General features: G+C 43.7%; 2 protein-coding genes across 2 annotated transcripts in view; one reads left to right on the plus strand and one right to left on the minus strand.

The window, feature by feature from the left end:
• Cand1 (cullin associated and neddylation dissociated 1) overlaps positions 1 to 7,436 on the minus strand; it is a 44,451-nt gene extending 37,015 nt beyond the window's left edge. Inside the window, exon 1 of the mRNA XM_050165495.1 lies at positions 7,051 to 7,436. Coding sequence (XP_050021452.1) covers positions 7,051 to 7,118 — 68 coding nt within the window. The 5' untranslated portion in view covers positions 7,119 to 7,436. The remainder of the gene's footprint in view (positions 1 to 7,050) is intronic.
• On the plus strand, positions 6,452 to 15,687 carry LOC126515693 (collagen alpha-2(I) chain-like). The gene is made up of 4 exons (XM_050165525.1): positions 6,452 to 6,811; positions 6,867 to 7,861; positions 14,038 to 14,176; positions 15,524 to 15,687. The coding sequence occupies exons 1-2, from the start codon at positions 6,452 to 6,454 to the stop codon at positions 7,692 to 7,694; spliced, it is 1,188 nt and encodes a 395-aa protein (XP_050021482.1). The 3' UTR covers positions 7,695 to 7,861; positions 14,038 to 14,176; positions 15,524 to 15,687.
• The last annotated feature ends 375 nt before the right edge of the window (positions 15,688 to 16,062 follow it).

Genomic DNA, 16,062 nt, shown 5'->3' on the forward strand with positions numbered 1-16,062 from the left:
CTTCCGGAAAAAACACGTGTTAAATAAGCTTCACTCATGCCTAATCGACCATATTAAATAAAGTGCTTTTAAATGCAAGTAGACATAAAACAAATTAACATATCAACTAATAAAAATGCAGGAGTTAGGGGAATCACAGGAATCAAACTTCATAATCTCCTTAAAAGCAATCAATGATTCGGGGTTCAATACTGCTAATTCAGATTTGAGAGAATTTTCCAGAAAAAAAATTGCTACAAACAATAAGGGCCAACTCCTTGTACTTGAATTTAAGGGGTAAAATTAACAGCATTTTAGAATCTTACATACAGGAACAGAGAGTAAAGAAAAAGACAGGGATTACAGACAGGGACAGAGCTAGGACTGATTATCCAGGCCCCCAATGTCAGTGAGGAAGAACAAAGGCTGGGGGGCACCTAAGTGAGAAGCTGAGCCTCAATGTTATGGAGCAGCCACTGTTAACATCAGAGGCTCCATGTCTGAACTCGCTTTTTGGAGTTCATTCTCTATGGAGGGATACCTTGCTCAGCCCTGATGTAGGGAGGAGGCCTTGGTCCTGTCTCAAAGTGACTTGCCAGACTCCATTGACTCTCCATGGGAAACCTTACCTTCTCTGAGGAATGCATGGGGGGAGGGGGGAGGGAGTGGAACTGGGATCGGTATGTAAAATGAGAAAAGATTGTTTTAAAAAATATTAAGCAAAAAAAAAATTTTTTTTTTTTAAAATCAAGAGGCTAAAGCACTCATCTCACCCCACCACGACAAACAAGTCATCCTGGTTTAACAACAAACTGTACTGACTGGGTATGCCTCTAATCTTAACTACAAACTGTACTGACTGGGTATGCCTCTAATCTTAACTACAAACTGTACTGACTGGGTATGCCTCTAATCTTAAGCAACAGAAGTGAACAGATATGAGAACATGAACATCACAGATTAATGTTCTATAGTTCAATTTTGCTACTGTCCAGAAGTAGGGGCTGAAAAAATTAAAAAACAAACAAAACGCAGTAGTCCACGCTATTAACTCCAGCACTCAGGAGGCAGAGGCAAGTGGATCTTTCTATTTGAGTTCAAGGCCAGACTGGCCTACAGAGGAAGGAAGGAAGGAAGGAAGGAAGGAAGGAAGGAAGGAAGGAAGGAAGGAAGGAAGGAAGGAAGGAAGGAAGGAAGGAAGGAAACTAATCTCAGTTACTACAATCCGATGAAATGCTCCCATCTAAAGCATATTATTTCCTTGAGCTTAATTGAAACACGAACATCCAGTAGAGAGGCTATAAGAACAAAAACTATCATTTATCCCCCTTCTTGTTAAAGGAGTGAACACCTGCTAGTGACCCAACGTTTCCACTGTTTAGGTATATTCTCCCCAAAAGATGATTGGAACACAATCACGACTTCCTGACAGGATCCAATTTAAGCAAAACTGCTTCCTTACACCCTTCTAAACACGCCCCAAACAGGTTCCTTCCAACAGCCTTAGCTTTTGGAGATACCAAATGACATCTGGGATATCACTTAAGAAAAATCCAAGTGTGCTAACAGTGCTTAAGTGCAACACAGAAGACACGCACTAAAATCTATTACATGGGGAAGACTGTTAGGGATGTTAGGGAGAGTGGCTCTAATAAGCTGAGATACCAGCTAAGGGCTTTGGAGTTTTTCTTGTGGCCAATCAGAATCAAAAAGAAAGTAAAAAAAAGAACCAGAGATGATTTTTAGGGGAATTTCTAATTGACAGAGTGACTGAGTCATCGGAAGGGACTAAGACCAGGAGACTGAGAAGTCTGAGGTTTTTACTAGAAGGCTGGAAAAGAGTTGCATCCAGGTGCTGTTCTACTTGGCAATTTCCAGCAAACATTAATTTAATAAGCTAAACTGGGGACAAAGGAGATTTAATATGGAAGAGGGAGATAAAATCCTCACTGCTAAATTCAGCCCACTATGCAATTCTAAGATGGACCCAATCTGCAGGCAAGATGCCTTACACAGTCAGCAAGTATTTGGGGGCAGGGTAGTGGTGGAGGCAGCGGCATCAAGAACTCAGGCGAAGCTCTTCAGATAGTAAGTTACAAGACAGTTGGAATCCAGACCCTACACACCTGACTCTTGCTGAGAGCTTCCTGGGGAGAAAATTTATTTATTTCAGGTAAATTCGGCACAGAGGAGCCGAAATGACGCTAGAAAGTGGCATGTTGTGTTGTACAATGAGTAACTTTCCCCACCTCCCCTCACACATAAACACAACTTGACTTTTGACTACAGCAGAAATCTAGGTGACTTGGCCAGAATGCACCATTCAGCAATTATCGCTCAAATATTTTCTGCACAAACCACCTTTTCCTGATGCATCTCCTAGAGCTATGAGTAAGCCTGGGACCATCTATCCACACAGACAAGTTCCTTCTATCACACTTCTCCTTCTCCCTTTTCAGTACTCAACTCTCACCGCTGCTGCTCTGTCTGCCCATATTGGCACTCAGGGATATCAAGCAAGCTGTAACCACCATCTGCCAGTACAAAGTATCTCAAGTCACCTTTTAATCACCACAAAGGTCTTTTTAAAGCTGCTCAAGAAAAGGCAATGAAGATGGTGATGCTTATGCTTCTTTCTATGTCAATGTGCGAACTCACACTTGCAGCTCAAAGTCAACAAACTCTCTAACTCCCTTTCCATTGTGATTTTTTTATAGGCTTAGATTTTTACTAACGAAGTTTCCAAAGGAAAGCATCCGCTAATATTCAAAGCAAAAATAAACTTTGTAACAAACTATCAACATCATAAATTATTTCAAGATTGTATCAAGCAGCATGGAATTGTTTTACAATGGTTTCTTGAGATCTCTCAAAATGCTTGCATGCCTTTTTCCTTCCATGCAATTCAAGTACTACAAGTTCTCGTGGAAGCCAGCTGTCCAATGAACTGAATAAGAGTAGAAAAGTTAAGACCAGACCCCTGAAGAGACAGCTCCAAGGTTAAAGAGTACTTGTTGCTCTTAGAACTTGGGTGCACTCCCCAGCACTTAACATAATGGCTCACAAACATCCAGAACTCCAGTTCCTGGGATCCAGTGTCCTCTTCTGACCCAAGAGTCCCAGGCACATACATGGTGCATATACATACATGTGGGCAAAACATTCATACACACAAAGTAAAATAACATAGTTATTTTAAAAAATCAGGTCCTTATTCTTAAGGACTCCGTGGAATCAATGACTGTCCAGTTATAGGACAAAATCATCTTCTCCCTTTCCCCCAAGGTTTTTTTTTTTGCCATGTGTTTTCATACTTTTCTCTATCAAGCAAGACCTCAGTAAGATCACCACAGACATGACATTTCCTTGCTTTAATCCTCTGTCACTCCTTACCAGACACCTACATAATGCAGAGATTACATACCTCTACAGTAAAGTTTTAACCATCCAAAAAGCAGATTTACCAGGGATAAACAGTGGAGCCCACTTCTCAAAGCTCTGCTAAAGGAATTAAGCCATCTTCCAGAACAAAACATTCCATGAACCTAGTTTTAGAAGCAACTGAAATTTAAAACCTGAATCAGAATGCCCATAATTTAAAATCCCAAGAATACATAACCAGGCACTCATGAATAAAGAGAAATTCCAGCTTTACTAGCTGACTTCCAGCAAATCATTCAATCAATCCCAGTTCCAAAATAGAGGTTGTTATTATCCACTTTACCAGAGACAAGAACAAATAAAATCAAGTGGATAATGCTTCTAAGTTATCACAACCACCAAATATCTACTATTAATATTCATAAAGGAAGACTCAGCGTTCATCTCCCCTAAAGCTTTCCTTGTTATCTATAGAATCTGCTGACTGCTACTCTATCTGCTCTTTGGTTTTGAACACACCTCTAAAGGTCTATGAACCCAAGTAACTATTGATATAAAGATCTTTTGGGGGAGGGGTGTCTGAGCACACTTACGTGAGTTTTTTTTTTGGGGGGGGCGCGCAAGAAGTAGTGAGAACTGCTCTAAGGAACACTGGAAATGAGTGATGTCTTTCCATTTTTCTTCTAAAGGGTTACTTGAATTAGCAATCATTTTAAAAATAATCTTTCCCCAAATCAAAGTAGGTGAAGGCACTACCCATCCTAGACACTGGGACACACAAATGTCCCCTCTCATTAGCATCCAAGTTCGTTTTTCACCTCTTATGCTTGCTTTATCCGTAACACGAGTACCAACTTTCAAAACACTGAAATTAAAGACATAGGAGATTTTAAAATAAATAAATAATGAGATGAGCCTACAATTTAAATTGCACAAATGGATCTTTAAAAACATCCTACAGTTTATGCTTACGCTGTTTACCCTTTCTGCCTCAATGCACTGCACTGCTGTCTGAAAAGAGCCATCCTTGAGAGTTTGTAACCACACACACTGAAGGCTTTTGAAGTGAAAACTCAATCTCAAGTCAGATGGATTTCCCAAGACCTCACAATTTATAGTTAAGAATCTCATGGGACTAGAACCCAGACCTGGTAAACCATGAGAACAGAATTTTTTCTTCCTTCTAGAAACATTGTCTTCCTTCCTTATGAGCATGTCTAAGCTTTTGACATTGTGATACGACATTGTCACTAACTTCATCCTAGAGAGTGGCACAACAGTTATATATATAAAACCTCAAAAAATTTCACCTCACAATTCTGTTGGGCCAAACCCTATAGCTGTCCTGGAGCTCAAGGCTGCCAGGGAGCTTTCTACAAGGCGGGCATTACATAATGCTGCTTAGCCTGCCTTCAAATCTTCTGCCAATTAAGTATTTAAAAAGATTTAGTCACAAATCTTGGTACTTACCAAAACAACTAAACTTCTAATGAGAACCAAGCATGACCTTAAAAAGCTATGTGTTTACATAACGAAAATATAAAAAAACTCTCCAAAAAAGACTTGAGCTCAATGTGTTAACTTTCAAAAATGCTCGATACTACTGTATAGAGAGCTTCAGCCCCGAAGATATGTTAAGAAAATGGCTAAAATTTAGTTTAAAAAGGAAAAAAGAGTTAAGAGCTGGGTGATGGTGGCACAAGTCTTTAATCCTATCACTGGGAAGCAGAGGCAGGTGGATTTCTATGAGTTCTAGGTCAGCGTCTATAGAGCAAGGTCCAGGACAGCCAGGGCTACTGCAGAGAAACCTAGTCTCAAACCCACCTACCCCCCAAAAAAGAGTAAAAAAAAAAAACAAAAACTGTAATATTGCTGAATTAAAGAACGCTGTTGTTATTAAAGAAAACATCTATCAAATTCTAGAACTATGGCTAATACTTTTGTCATTGTTTTGATTCACTCCAATCTAAATGCAGAAAATCGGAGCTTTTTTTCTTTCATGGCAGTTTGTTTTCAAAACAAAAGAAAAATCCAAGTGTGTACACATTCTTTTACAGGAAATCAATCAATAGTCGCAAGCTCTGCAGTCTTTCAAAATATATTCATCCATGAGCCTGCAAATGAACAAAATTATATGATCCTAGCAAGAATTCAGAGTGAAACTCAGTACTTCTATAGGAAGTGCCTACAGGACATAAGGAGGGAACCACACACACACCACACACACACACCTCAGAATTGGGTTTGCATGTGTGTTTCATTCATTTATTCAAATCTCAAGACTTCAACTGTGAGTAAGCAAAGATCCAGAAGTAACCAAAGTCATTCTGATCCTAAATAGTCCAACAACAAGACCTTCAATCTTCAATATGGGTCCTAGAAACAAACAAATCTAAAAATTCAAAATGCTTCAACAAGTCGCTCTCTCTTTTCCCTACATCACAACATTGAAATCTTCGGGAAACCTTTATTTTTTCAAATGGAAATTTAAGACTTAGATCTCAAAGTAGAAAAGGAAAAAAAAATTAAGGTATTAGTGGTTTTGGGTCACAGAAACGACCTGGTATGTCACTGACCACTTTAATGACTTTATCTAGGAACAAAGGCATTACTTTCCCCAGGGTTCTCCTTTCACTGATTGGAAAATTGTCCCTGATAGGATTTGGAAAATCTTCAGCTCACACAGTAAAACCCAAGCTCCTAGGCTCGTTTCAACCAAAGACTATTTGTTCTTTTTAAATATCCATAAAACTATACCTCCCAAACCATTGCAGACAAAAGTCACGTATCAATGTAATAGTTTTTTTGTTTTCTTGCTTGTTTATTTGTGAAGGGATAGTAATCAGGAAGGCTGGAACAATCAGTGTAGCGTGGAAAAAAAACAGACTAAGCTAGTCCCTAAAACTGTGACACCTTCAAGTGCACCGGAAAGAAGAACCCATAGTCCAGGTCTCCCAGAACTCAACTCCATGATTAAGCTTCACGGCTCACCAGCCCCTCTTTCCAAGAAGACTCGTTTGCCTGGCAAGAGTCTCGGCAATTCAGCCCTCTGGCCTTGATTTTGTATGAGACTGAAACCAGGAGATCCTGAATGGGGTTTCACCTGACCTGGGAAAGTGACAGCGATGCTGGCGGGAAAAATCCTGCAGGCCAAGTTTTGTTCCCCCTTCCTCCGGCTCCCCTCCCTCTTCTTCCCACCTTTCTCAAACAAGAATACCCGAAGAAAAAAAAGTATATAATCCAATCAGCGGAAGCCTCGAAAAAAGTTGATCATTGCACCCATTCCCATCCGCGGGAAAAGCAGGCGGCTGCTGCGTGGCTGGTGAGCAGCAGCTTGTCCCCGGCGGCAGGACGGCCTGGTGTCTCCGGAGAGCCGGGGACTAGGCCTGGCCGCTCGCCTCCCGCCCGGGAAAGACTCCTTCCCCACCGGAGAGGGTGCCTTCGGCCCAGGGCGTTACCTGGGACGCTAGCATCGTGTCCCTAGGGGTGGACAAAGGATGCGATAGGGACGCCGGGACGCCGAAGGGACCCGGGGGCCACAGCGGACAACGGCCTGGAGGAAAGATGGGGGAGGGGGTGGCTGGAGACCCGCCGGACCGAGGGGTGGGGCCGGGCCTGCAGCGAGGCCCGGGCGGCGGCTGTCCCCCCCCACCTCCCCGAGGCGGCGTGAGGGTCGGATTTCAGTCTCACCTAAAGTCCTTGTCGCTGGATGTCATTTTTTCCAGCAGGTTGGAAATGTGGTACGAAGCGCTCGCCATGTTGCCGGCCTCGATGCCGCCTGCTGGCTCGGTGGCTGCTGGGGCCCGCGGCCGGGGCTCCTCCTCTCGTTGGCGGCGGCGCCCGCTTCCAGGGTCGCAGCGCGACGCGGACCGGGGATGGCGCTTCGACACGACGTGCGGAGCCCGGGCAGACGGGGCTGGGGGGTGCCGGTCCCGGGGGGCGGGGGCAGGATGAGAGACTGGCGGGGACGGCCTAACGACGGAGCTGCTCGCGGAGCGACGAGCTCATGGGTGGCGGGACGGGCGGCTGGGCCTCGCTTGGAAGCCAGACACTCGCGATCGCGCCGTCTCGCTCCCCAGGGCCAGAGGCCAGAGCCCGCCTCCTTCGCGGGGAGGGCGGGGGCGGCCGACGCGGGGCGCTGCGGGAGGCGGGGTCGGAGGTCACCGAGGCGGTCCCGAGCGCTCTGCGCAGGCGCCGCTCAGAGAGGCGCTCCCGTTGGTGGAGTCCGACGCCAGTCTCCGCGCGGACCGCCTTTCAGGGGGAATGATAACGCCTCTAGGGCCTGGTCTCGCGAGACCTTAGAGCGACGGTTAAAGGACGGGCCGGGAGGCTAGCAGGCCGGAATGCTCCTGCGGTAGCTTGCGTGCTCTTCCCCGGAGGACGTTGAGAGGAGAGGAGATGACTTATGTGTTTTAAGGCGCGGGAGGCTCGTGAGTGGCGATGCCTACAGCTGGCCTGGAGGCCAACGGGAGCGCTGTAAAATAAGCTTTCCTTCAGATCGGTACGCGTGGCCGACCCTGCGCCCTGACAACCATGCTGTGTGATTGCCACGTGAAAACCACAATTCCCACAATTCAGCCGGTGACAGGCAAAGGGCGGGATTGGCTGCTTGGCCTGAAGGTTGCTCATTGGTTCCCAGGGTCGAAGAGAATGCTGGGATTTGCAGGCCGGCAACGCGGTTATGCTAACTAAAAACCTTCGCACCGGCTTTCTCTACCTCTCTTGAGAATTTATTTCTCTGAAACCCCCACCGCCCATCATGTTCTGCTGTCATTCCCGACAAGGGCATTGCATCAGTTGGTGTTTGGGCAGGGCCCTAGTCCAGCCTTCTTAGCTAAAAGGCATCAGGGCCCCGGCACTTGTCGCTGAACACGCTCCCTTCAGTTTAGAGCCAGCTTCCTGACTCCTGCTAGGTTCTAATAAGAATACCTTCCTAAGGCTAACTATTGAGGCGGTGCACGCCTCTAATCCCTGGGCTCTAGAGGCAGCTTCAAGCGAGGGGCCTGGGTCAAGCGAGGTACAAAACCAGCCTGGTCTACAAAGCGAGTCTTGGGCCGGCCAGGGCTGCATATAAATTAATTAAAACAACCATCAGAGGTCAGAGGTGAAACGGCCAGGGCTGTAAATAAATAAATAAATAGATGACTAACACAACCATCAGAGGTCAGAGGTGAAACAGCCAACGCTTCAGCTTCACTAACTAGCCAACGTGTCAAAGAGCCCAGGGAAGAACTGAAAGGCTTGGATTTCTGTCTGGACTCAACAGTAAATCTTTAAACAACTCACCTCATCCAAATACTTCAAGTCCCAGCCATGCTACCTGATTTTGTTTTCTTTTTGGTACATTCATCAAATAACAGTATTGAATGAACTTTTACAAAATAGTACTTAAGTTATTAACTACTATTAGTTTAAAAGTGATTTGGGTTCACTGTGCAGGTCTCCATTTCCTCGTGCTGAGTTTGTCGACCCCCCACGCTTTCCCGTTAGTAGGGTTGGTATTGGTTTTTTTCTTGCATTACTGCCTTGCGTCTCCTTTCATTTCGTCTAACTACTGCTATTTGGGCTCTTCAAACTTTACCATTTCAACTCCAGGTTTCTTCATCTATGAGTATCTTTTACACGATAGTTAAAGTAAACACAAACAGGTTACTTTTCTCATGTAAATCTGAAAACCGGAAACTTCAGTTATTTGGTAATAGTCCTCCTTTCGTGTGTATCCAGAAAGACACCGGATAATGGTTTGTCTTTAGGTGTGCAACTCTACAGTCAGTTCCCAGCAGCCTTCATCATTTATAGCCAGACACCATGGATATAGACGACGTTTCCTGCCACTAACTATGTGTCTTAGGCAATTCATTCTGACCTCTCCAAGCCTCAGTTTCTTTGTGAGAAAAATTATGACCTTTAGAGTATGGACACCATGCCTTTAATCTCAGCACTCGGCAGAGGCAGGCGGGTCTCTGTGAGTTCGAGGCCAGCCTGGTCTACAAGAGCTAGTGCCAGGACAGGCTCCAAAGCTACAGAGAAACCCTGTCTCGAAAAAAAAAAAATTAAATTAGAGTCAGATGTGGTGGCATGGGCCCATGATTTCAGTCGTTTGGGAGTCCTAGGTAGGAGAACCTCAGGTTCTAGCTTGTCTGGACTATGGAGAGCGTACAAGGTAGTGACTAGCACTCTTGGAAGTGGAACAGCTGTGGCAGGTAGGGACTATGAAGTGTCACTGGGGATGCTCTTGAAGGCTGGCGTGCTCTGTCTTCCAACTCTATCGCCATGAGCCAAAATAAATAGTCCTTTACTTTGAAGTTGTTTGTCCCAAGCACTTTGTCACCAGCATGGAAACGAACGCATCTATTACACACATGCAATATCTCTTTGGAACAGTAAAGAAATGTGTCAAAAATCCCTCTGTCAAATTAACCTTAGCTGCAGAAAGTAAGCCTAGATTAAGCTAAACTCAGAGTTTCACTGCTAGACAGTGATCAGAAGAGAAGGTTGGGATGGGAGGCCTGAGAAGGTGGGGGAGACGAAGTGCACACTGTCGGGACATTCTCCAGCACTAAGGAGCAGTTTAGCGTGGTTGGCACACGTCTGGCGCAGCTACACTGTGACAAGCTCTGCAGTGGAGCGTGGTGACCCAATGACACACGAGACCTGCTCATTAAACCTGAACACTCGTCGTGGTGCAAGCATAAATTTCATAGAAAATCCTTATATCCTAGATTGGTCTTGGCAGCTTGGGCTTGAAATCCAGCCCTGGGAAAACAGAGACAGGAGGATTCCTGGAGCTCACTAGCAGGCAATCTAAGTGAGTCTGTGAGCTGCAAATGTGCACCAGCTTCCTCAGATCAAAACATTCAATCCCATGGAAACCTCTTAAGTGGAAGAAAAGCAAGCAACTCAAAGTAGCTTCAAGAAGTCCCTGAAACTGAACAGATTCGTTAGCAGCACAGCCCACGCCCTCCCCCTCCACAGTAAGCAATAAAAGCTGAGAATCCTGCTCAGAGGGAAGGCAGATGAGCAGCAGAGAAAAAACTGAGATGAGAAAAATCTCAAAGAAGCCTCTCTGAGACTAGACTAGAAGCCTGGAAGAGGAAACCACAGAGATGCCTGGAAGGGGTTAAAAGGGACACTCCCCACCCAGTAAGCTGCCTGCAGGCTGTGTAATGTGCTCCAGGTTTCCCAGCTTCTGTGAGTCACTCCTGCTGGGCTGGGCCTTGGTGATGCAGCTGTCCTTGAGTCCTTTCTTCTCCTGAAGTAATCTCTCACCCAAGGGATCCCTGTCTGGGGTGAGTAGGTGTGTGTGTGTGTGTGTGTGTGTGTTCCTCCCAGGAAAAGTTTTGCCACACAGCACAAGGTTAGTGGGAGACTCTGTCTTAAGAATTAGGAATCAGTGGGCTACAGAGATGACTCAACCATTAATTAAGAGCTCTGGCTGCTTATTCCAAAGGTCCTGAGTCCAATAGCTAGCACCACATGGTCCACAACTGTCTATAATTGTAGTCCCATGAAGTCGGATGTCCTCTTCTATTGGGCAGATGTACATGCAGAGAAAAACAGTGATATAAATAAATAAATCTTTAAAAAAAAATTAAGACAGAAACAAACATGGAAGGAAACCAGATGCCGACCTCCAGCCTCCATGTTTAGGCACACACATGTGACTAACTATCCAGACACAAATAACAGCCACACAAACACATATACATTAGGCAAAATTTAGAAAAGGGTCTCAGCATAAGAATAGAATCAAGACAGCTTTCTAGTCCGTATTTGAAGGGAAGAACAGAACTTAACATTGACCTTAACATGTTTAAATATGACAGGACTGGGAGGGGCTTTAAAAGATGAATGACTGGGGATAGCAATGGGAATATCATATAATTCATTAACTGAAGAGTAATGTATCAGCATAATCTGTTACATTATTACAAACTCATGTGTAAAATATTTTCAATGCTGTTTAATGACCTCCTGGGGGCACCATAGATCTCCAGACTTTTGGAGGTGTTAAAAATCCAGTCAGGCAGTGATGGCACAAACCTTTAATCTCAGCACTTGGGAGGCTGAGGCAGATGGCTGTTTGTGAGTTCGAGGCCAGCTTGGTCTGCACACCGAGTTCCAGTACTGGCTCCAGAACTTGGAAACACTGTCTTGAAAAACCAAAATACCAAAACCAAAACCAAAAATCCAATCTAGTGGCAGGGGTTTAAATATCCTGAGAAGAAAATTGCTTGTTAAGGGTTGTCCCAACTAAGAGACTATCAGTCCTTTGAGCGGGGTCAATACAGTAGCCACCATGGTGGAGAATAAGAAGACCCAGCTGGTGGTGATTGCCCATGACATAGACCCCATTAGGCTGGTGGTCTTCCTGCCTGCCCTGTGTTGGGGGTCCTCTACTGCATCATCCACAGGAAGTCCTACACCACTGCTGCCTTCCCACAGGTTAGCTCGGAAGACAAGGATGCTCTGGCTCAGCTGCTGGAAGCTATTGGAACCAGTTAGAGTGACAGATATGATGAGATCCGCCGCCACTGGGAGGCAATGTCCTGGGTCCTAAATCTGTGACTTGAATTGCCAAGCTAGAAAAGGCAAAGGCCAAAGAACTTGTCACTAAACCGGGTTAAATGTACCTGCTAAGTTTTCTGTACATAAATATGATTACAAACTTAAGAAAATAAATGTACTGCTCAAAACCCTGTTGGAATTTATTATCACTATGATAAATTCAAAATGTAGAACCTCTCATATTCCATCCTCCACCCTGTCTGTGCATCGTGTGTGTATGCATGCATGCACGTGTTTGTGTGTGTGTGTGTGCTGTCATTGCCTTGGACATACTAAATAAGCACTCTACCCTGAGCTACATCCCCAGCCCATGGATGGGATTTTTAAATAATGATTATGTCACATGTCCTCTGTCCTCAAGAATGGGTTAGTGCTGTCATTCTGGGAGTGAGATCCTGTCAGAGAGATGAGTTTATACAGCTCTCTCCTCTGTCTCACGTATTCTCACTGGTCTCTTGTTATGATACAAAGCCCCACCACATGCTGAAGCCACAGTATAGGAATTCCTACCTTCCTGAACCACAAGTCAAATAGACTTCTATGGCTTAAAATTTTCCCAGTCTGTAGTATTGTGTTAGGGCAACAGAAGCCAACCAAGATACTGATTTAATCCAATATTCATACAGACATTCCTTCTGCTTCTAGATCCTGTGGGGCAGAGGGTAGACTGCAAAGGAAGAGAAGGCAAAGGAAATGAAGATTCTTTGTTTGCATGGTCTAAGTCTATCCTTGCTGTTAATGCTGTCTTTGGCAAATACCCAAATGCTATTCTTGTGAGGTCCGAGGTTATGGATTGTTTAGATTGCCACAGAGATCACCCACTGCACATTTTCCAAGTCGGAATTGGTCTGAGAACATCTAAGGCCTCCAGGTGGCAACAGCACTCTTAGATGGGAAACTTTGAAGCACTGGAGCCCAACTAATTTCAGAGGATGTGTTCTACGTCTGCACTAAAGAATCCGTACTGTAATGGAAGGAATGCAGAGCATTGCAGAGTCGGGCCCTCTCCACCCCCCAGGTCCGTGCAGTTCTCATCTGCTTTCCTTAAATACACACTGATGTGGCCAATCAAAAAATAAGGAAGCAGCAATGCTTACCAGCACGAATGCTTCCTTTGTTATTTGGTCTTTCCGATCATCATTCACAACCACAATGTCCATTTTTTTTTACCACCCTTAATGACTTCTGGACTGACCAGAAATCTCCCTTGAATCTTAATTTCTTAAAGAGTTTTTTTTATCCACTGTCTGTTATCGTCATTAGTACTGTATTATTGTTGATGTCATTATCATTATTATTATGTAGTGAGTAGGGGGAAAGACCCAGCACTTTCAATTTCTTCTAGCATCCACTTTCACCATGGAAGCTGTGAGGACGGAAGAGCATTGGTGAGAGGCAGACTGTGTGACTAGAACGGTTTTAAAAATAGGAAGAGAAGATACATGTAATGTAGTATCTAGAACGCCGGGACTTTATTTGTTTGTTTGTTTATTGATTGATTTATTGGGGTTTTTGTTTTGTTTTCTTGATACAGGGTTCCTCTGTGTAAACAGCCCAGGCTGTCCTAGAATTCACTCTGTAGACCAGGCGGGCCTCAAACCCATAGAGATCTGCCTGCCTCTGCCTCTCAAATTCTGGAATTAAAGGTGTCAATGCCATGCCCAGCTAGCCCTGAAACTTTTAAAATTGTCTCATTTTAAACATGTGTGGAGGAAGTATGGAATATGAACATATAATGATATTTGATATCAGCAATAATTTTAAGAAAAGTGTTAGAACTGAATTTATTTAACTACCTAGTTCCAACTTCCAAATAATTTCATGTACTCATCTTCCCCAGCAGCCGTTTGATTGTTCACCAATACCCCAGCTAGAGACAAGGGAGGTAAAGTAAAAGTACGTCTAATTAAAGGCCGCAAGTTTTTCACAAAAGCATCCCTAATAGGGCAGGAGAAATGAAAACAGTCCATCTTGAGGGACTGCTTCATTTCTCAAATGGAACCATAGTGAACAAGTTTTATAAAATGTGAATACAACTGATTCTCTTGGCCCTGGGTTCATTGTCCAACCTTGAGAAACCAAACTAAAACCACATTTGTGTCTTGAAAGGCATGCTGACGTTTGTGTCCTGGAATACGTGTTGGTGGTGGTGGCAGAGCAGTGATCAAAGCTGAAATGACTGGACTGACAAGATGGCTCGGTGGGCAGAGTTGGGCTGAGCCCCATCCCTGTGACCCAGGTGTGGAAGGTAAGAGCACACTCCTCTGACCTTTGTATGCGTATGTGACATGCATGGTTGCCCCCACCCATACACATTCTTTTTAAAACTTAGAAAACTATTTTCTTACCGATGGAGTATTTCAGAACATTTAATATACAAACATGTATCCCAAAGAGGGTTAAATAGCACCTAGATGCTAGCTGATGGGCATTTTGTGATTTGGGCACAGAATTTAAAACTGTAGCCTTTTACCATCTCGAGGAATGAACACGCCATGAAATTCAGTTTAGGAAACATTGTTTCCTTGATATTTTTCTCTAAATCGATTGCTAAATTATGATGGATAGGAGATCCTTGGGAGAAAACTAATTCAAAATATATTTCAAAATTAATCTTCTGCCAAGTAAGTTTGGCTGTGATTAATTCCTACATTTGTTGTGAGCTGAGTTAAAGAAAAGAGAGCTCTATTTGTTAAACTAGTCATTCATTTCCAAGGCGTGAGGACGTCTGTTTGATTGTCAAGGCAGATATGTTAATAGAGAAGGAAAAGGGCAGTTCTGATTTGTGTTTGGGAGCAGACAGCTTCACACTCAGATAGACACAAATGCTGCCTGTTATGGATCATTTATCAATACCGACTTCAACGCAGATGCCAAAGGAAGAAAAGGCATGGAAGACTAATCTCGAGATTTATTTCAAGCTGATGAGGAACAACCCAACAGCTAGTTTTTCCGATGATCTATTCTCTACTAAACAACTGCTAGAAGTACTTGGTTAATTTTTAGTGGTCTTCTAAATCAAATGTAATTGCTGTTCTGTGAAGGAATTATTCTCTTAGAGTTGGAAATACATGAGCAGCATATTAGTGAAAAGCAGAGAGATTAGTCACCTCCCCGAGGTGCTCCATTGGAATGCCTAACGTTCCCGTTTTGTGTCTGACTTTTATGTCGGTATTGGCAATAAAAGAAACACCATGCATTTCTGATGTGAATTGCTAAGGGAGTTGTTCCAGGACTTTTGGGGCCAATGCAATTATGATTGTAGTCAATGTCAAACTTGCCATTGTTTGGGGCATAAGGCAGCAGAAGAAAGTGCTAGATCCCCCAAACACTAGGATTTTCTTTAAATGTAGATATCCTGTTGATGATGCCTCGTGCTACTATTAAAATACATTCCTCTCGCTGTGAAATATAAATTCTGACTTTTGAGAAAAAGTGTCCAGGGGTACTAGAGAAGTCATGAACCCGCAGGTCAGTAATTTTTAAAACTTAAAGCAAGTAAGGCTGGGAAATAGTAGTTTAATCAAAGTAAATGTAAAGAAATACTAAAGAAATTGAGTGTCCATCTCTCTCTCTCCCTGCTTTCTGACTGCAGACATAATGTAACCAGCTGCCTCAAGACCCTGTTTCTACAGCTTCTCTCACCATGATGAACTGTATTTTTAACTGTGAGCCAAAGTAAAGCCTTATTTCTAAAAGAAGACAAACAAGAAGAAAAGAAGGAGGAGACGGAGGAGGAAGAAGAAGAAAGGAAGGAAGAGAAGGAGAGAGAGAAATTGTTTTAGGCAATATGAAATAATATCAGTACATAATCATTACTTATAAATTAAGTAAAAGCCATCACTTTCTAGGAAAACCTGCTGATGGTAAAGCTGTTCTTTTACTGTGTGTCTTAGTTAGGGTTTCTGTTGCTGTGACCAAAACGTACTGCAGTTGACCTCTGTCAGTCTGACACACACACAGCCGTATTCTTTCCTTTCTCGTTCATCCCCAAAGAGGTCACATCAATATCAGTATCACAATATAAAGCGTTCTGACTTTTAAAAATCCTACATTCTTTAAAATTTCAAACACTTGAAAATCTAAAGTCTCCTTAAAATACTCAAAAATGTCTTGGGCTGGAGAGATGGTTCA

The sequence above is a fragment of the Alexandromys fortis genome, unplaced genomic scaffold, assembly GCF_014885135.2.
Source record: "Alexandromys fortis isolate MF-2015 unplaced genomic scaffold, M_Fortis_MF-2015_v1.1 scaffold_154, whole genome shotgun sequence".
Taxonomy (NCBI): Eukaryota; Metazoa; Chordata; class Mammalia; order Rodentia; family Cricetidae; genus Alexandromys; species Alexandromys fortis.

Coding starts and splice junctions, on each gene's coding strand:
- LOC126515693 (XM_050165525.1), top strand. CDS start 6,452: ATGGGGTTTCACCTGACCTGGGAAAGTGACAGCGATGCTGGCGGGAAA. Junction 6,812..6,866: donor GAGGGTGCCTTCGGCCCAGG/GCGTTACCTGGG, acceptor AGGATGCGATAG/GGACGCCGGGACGCCGAAGG.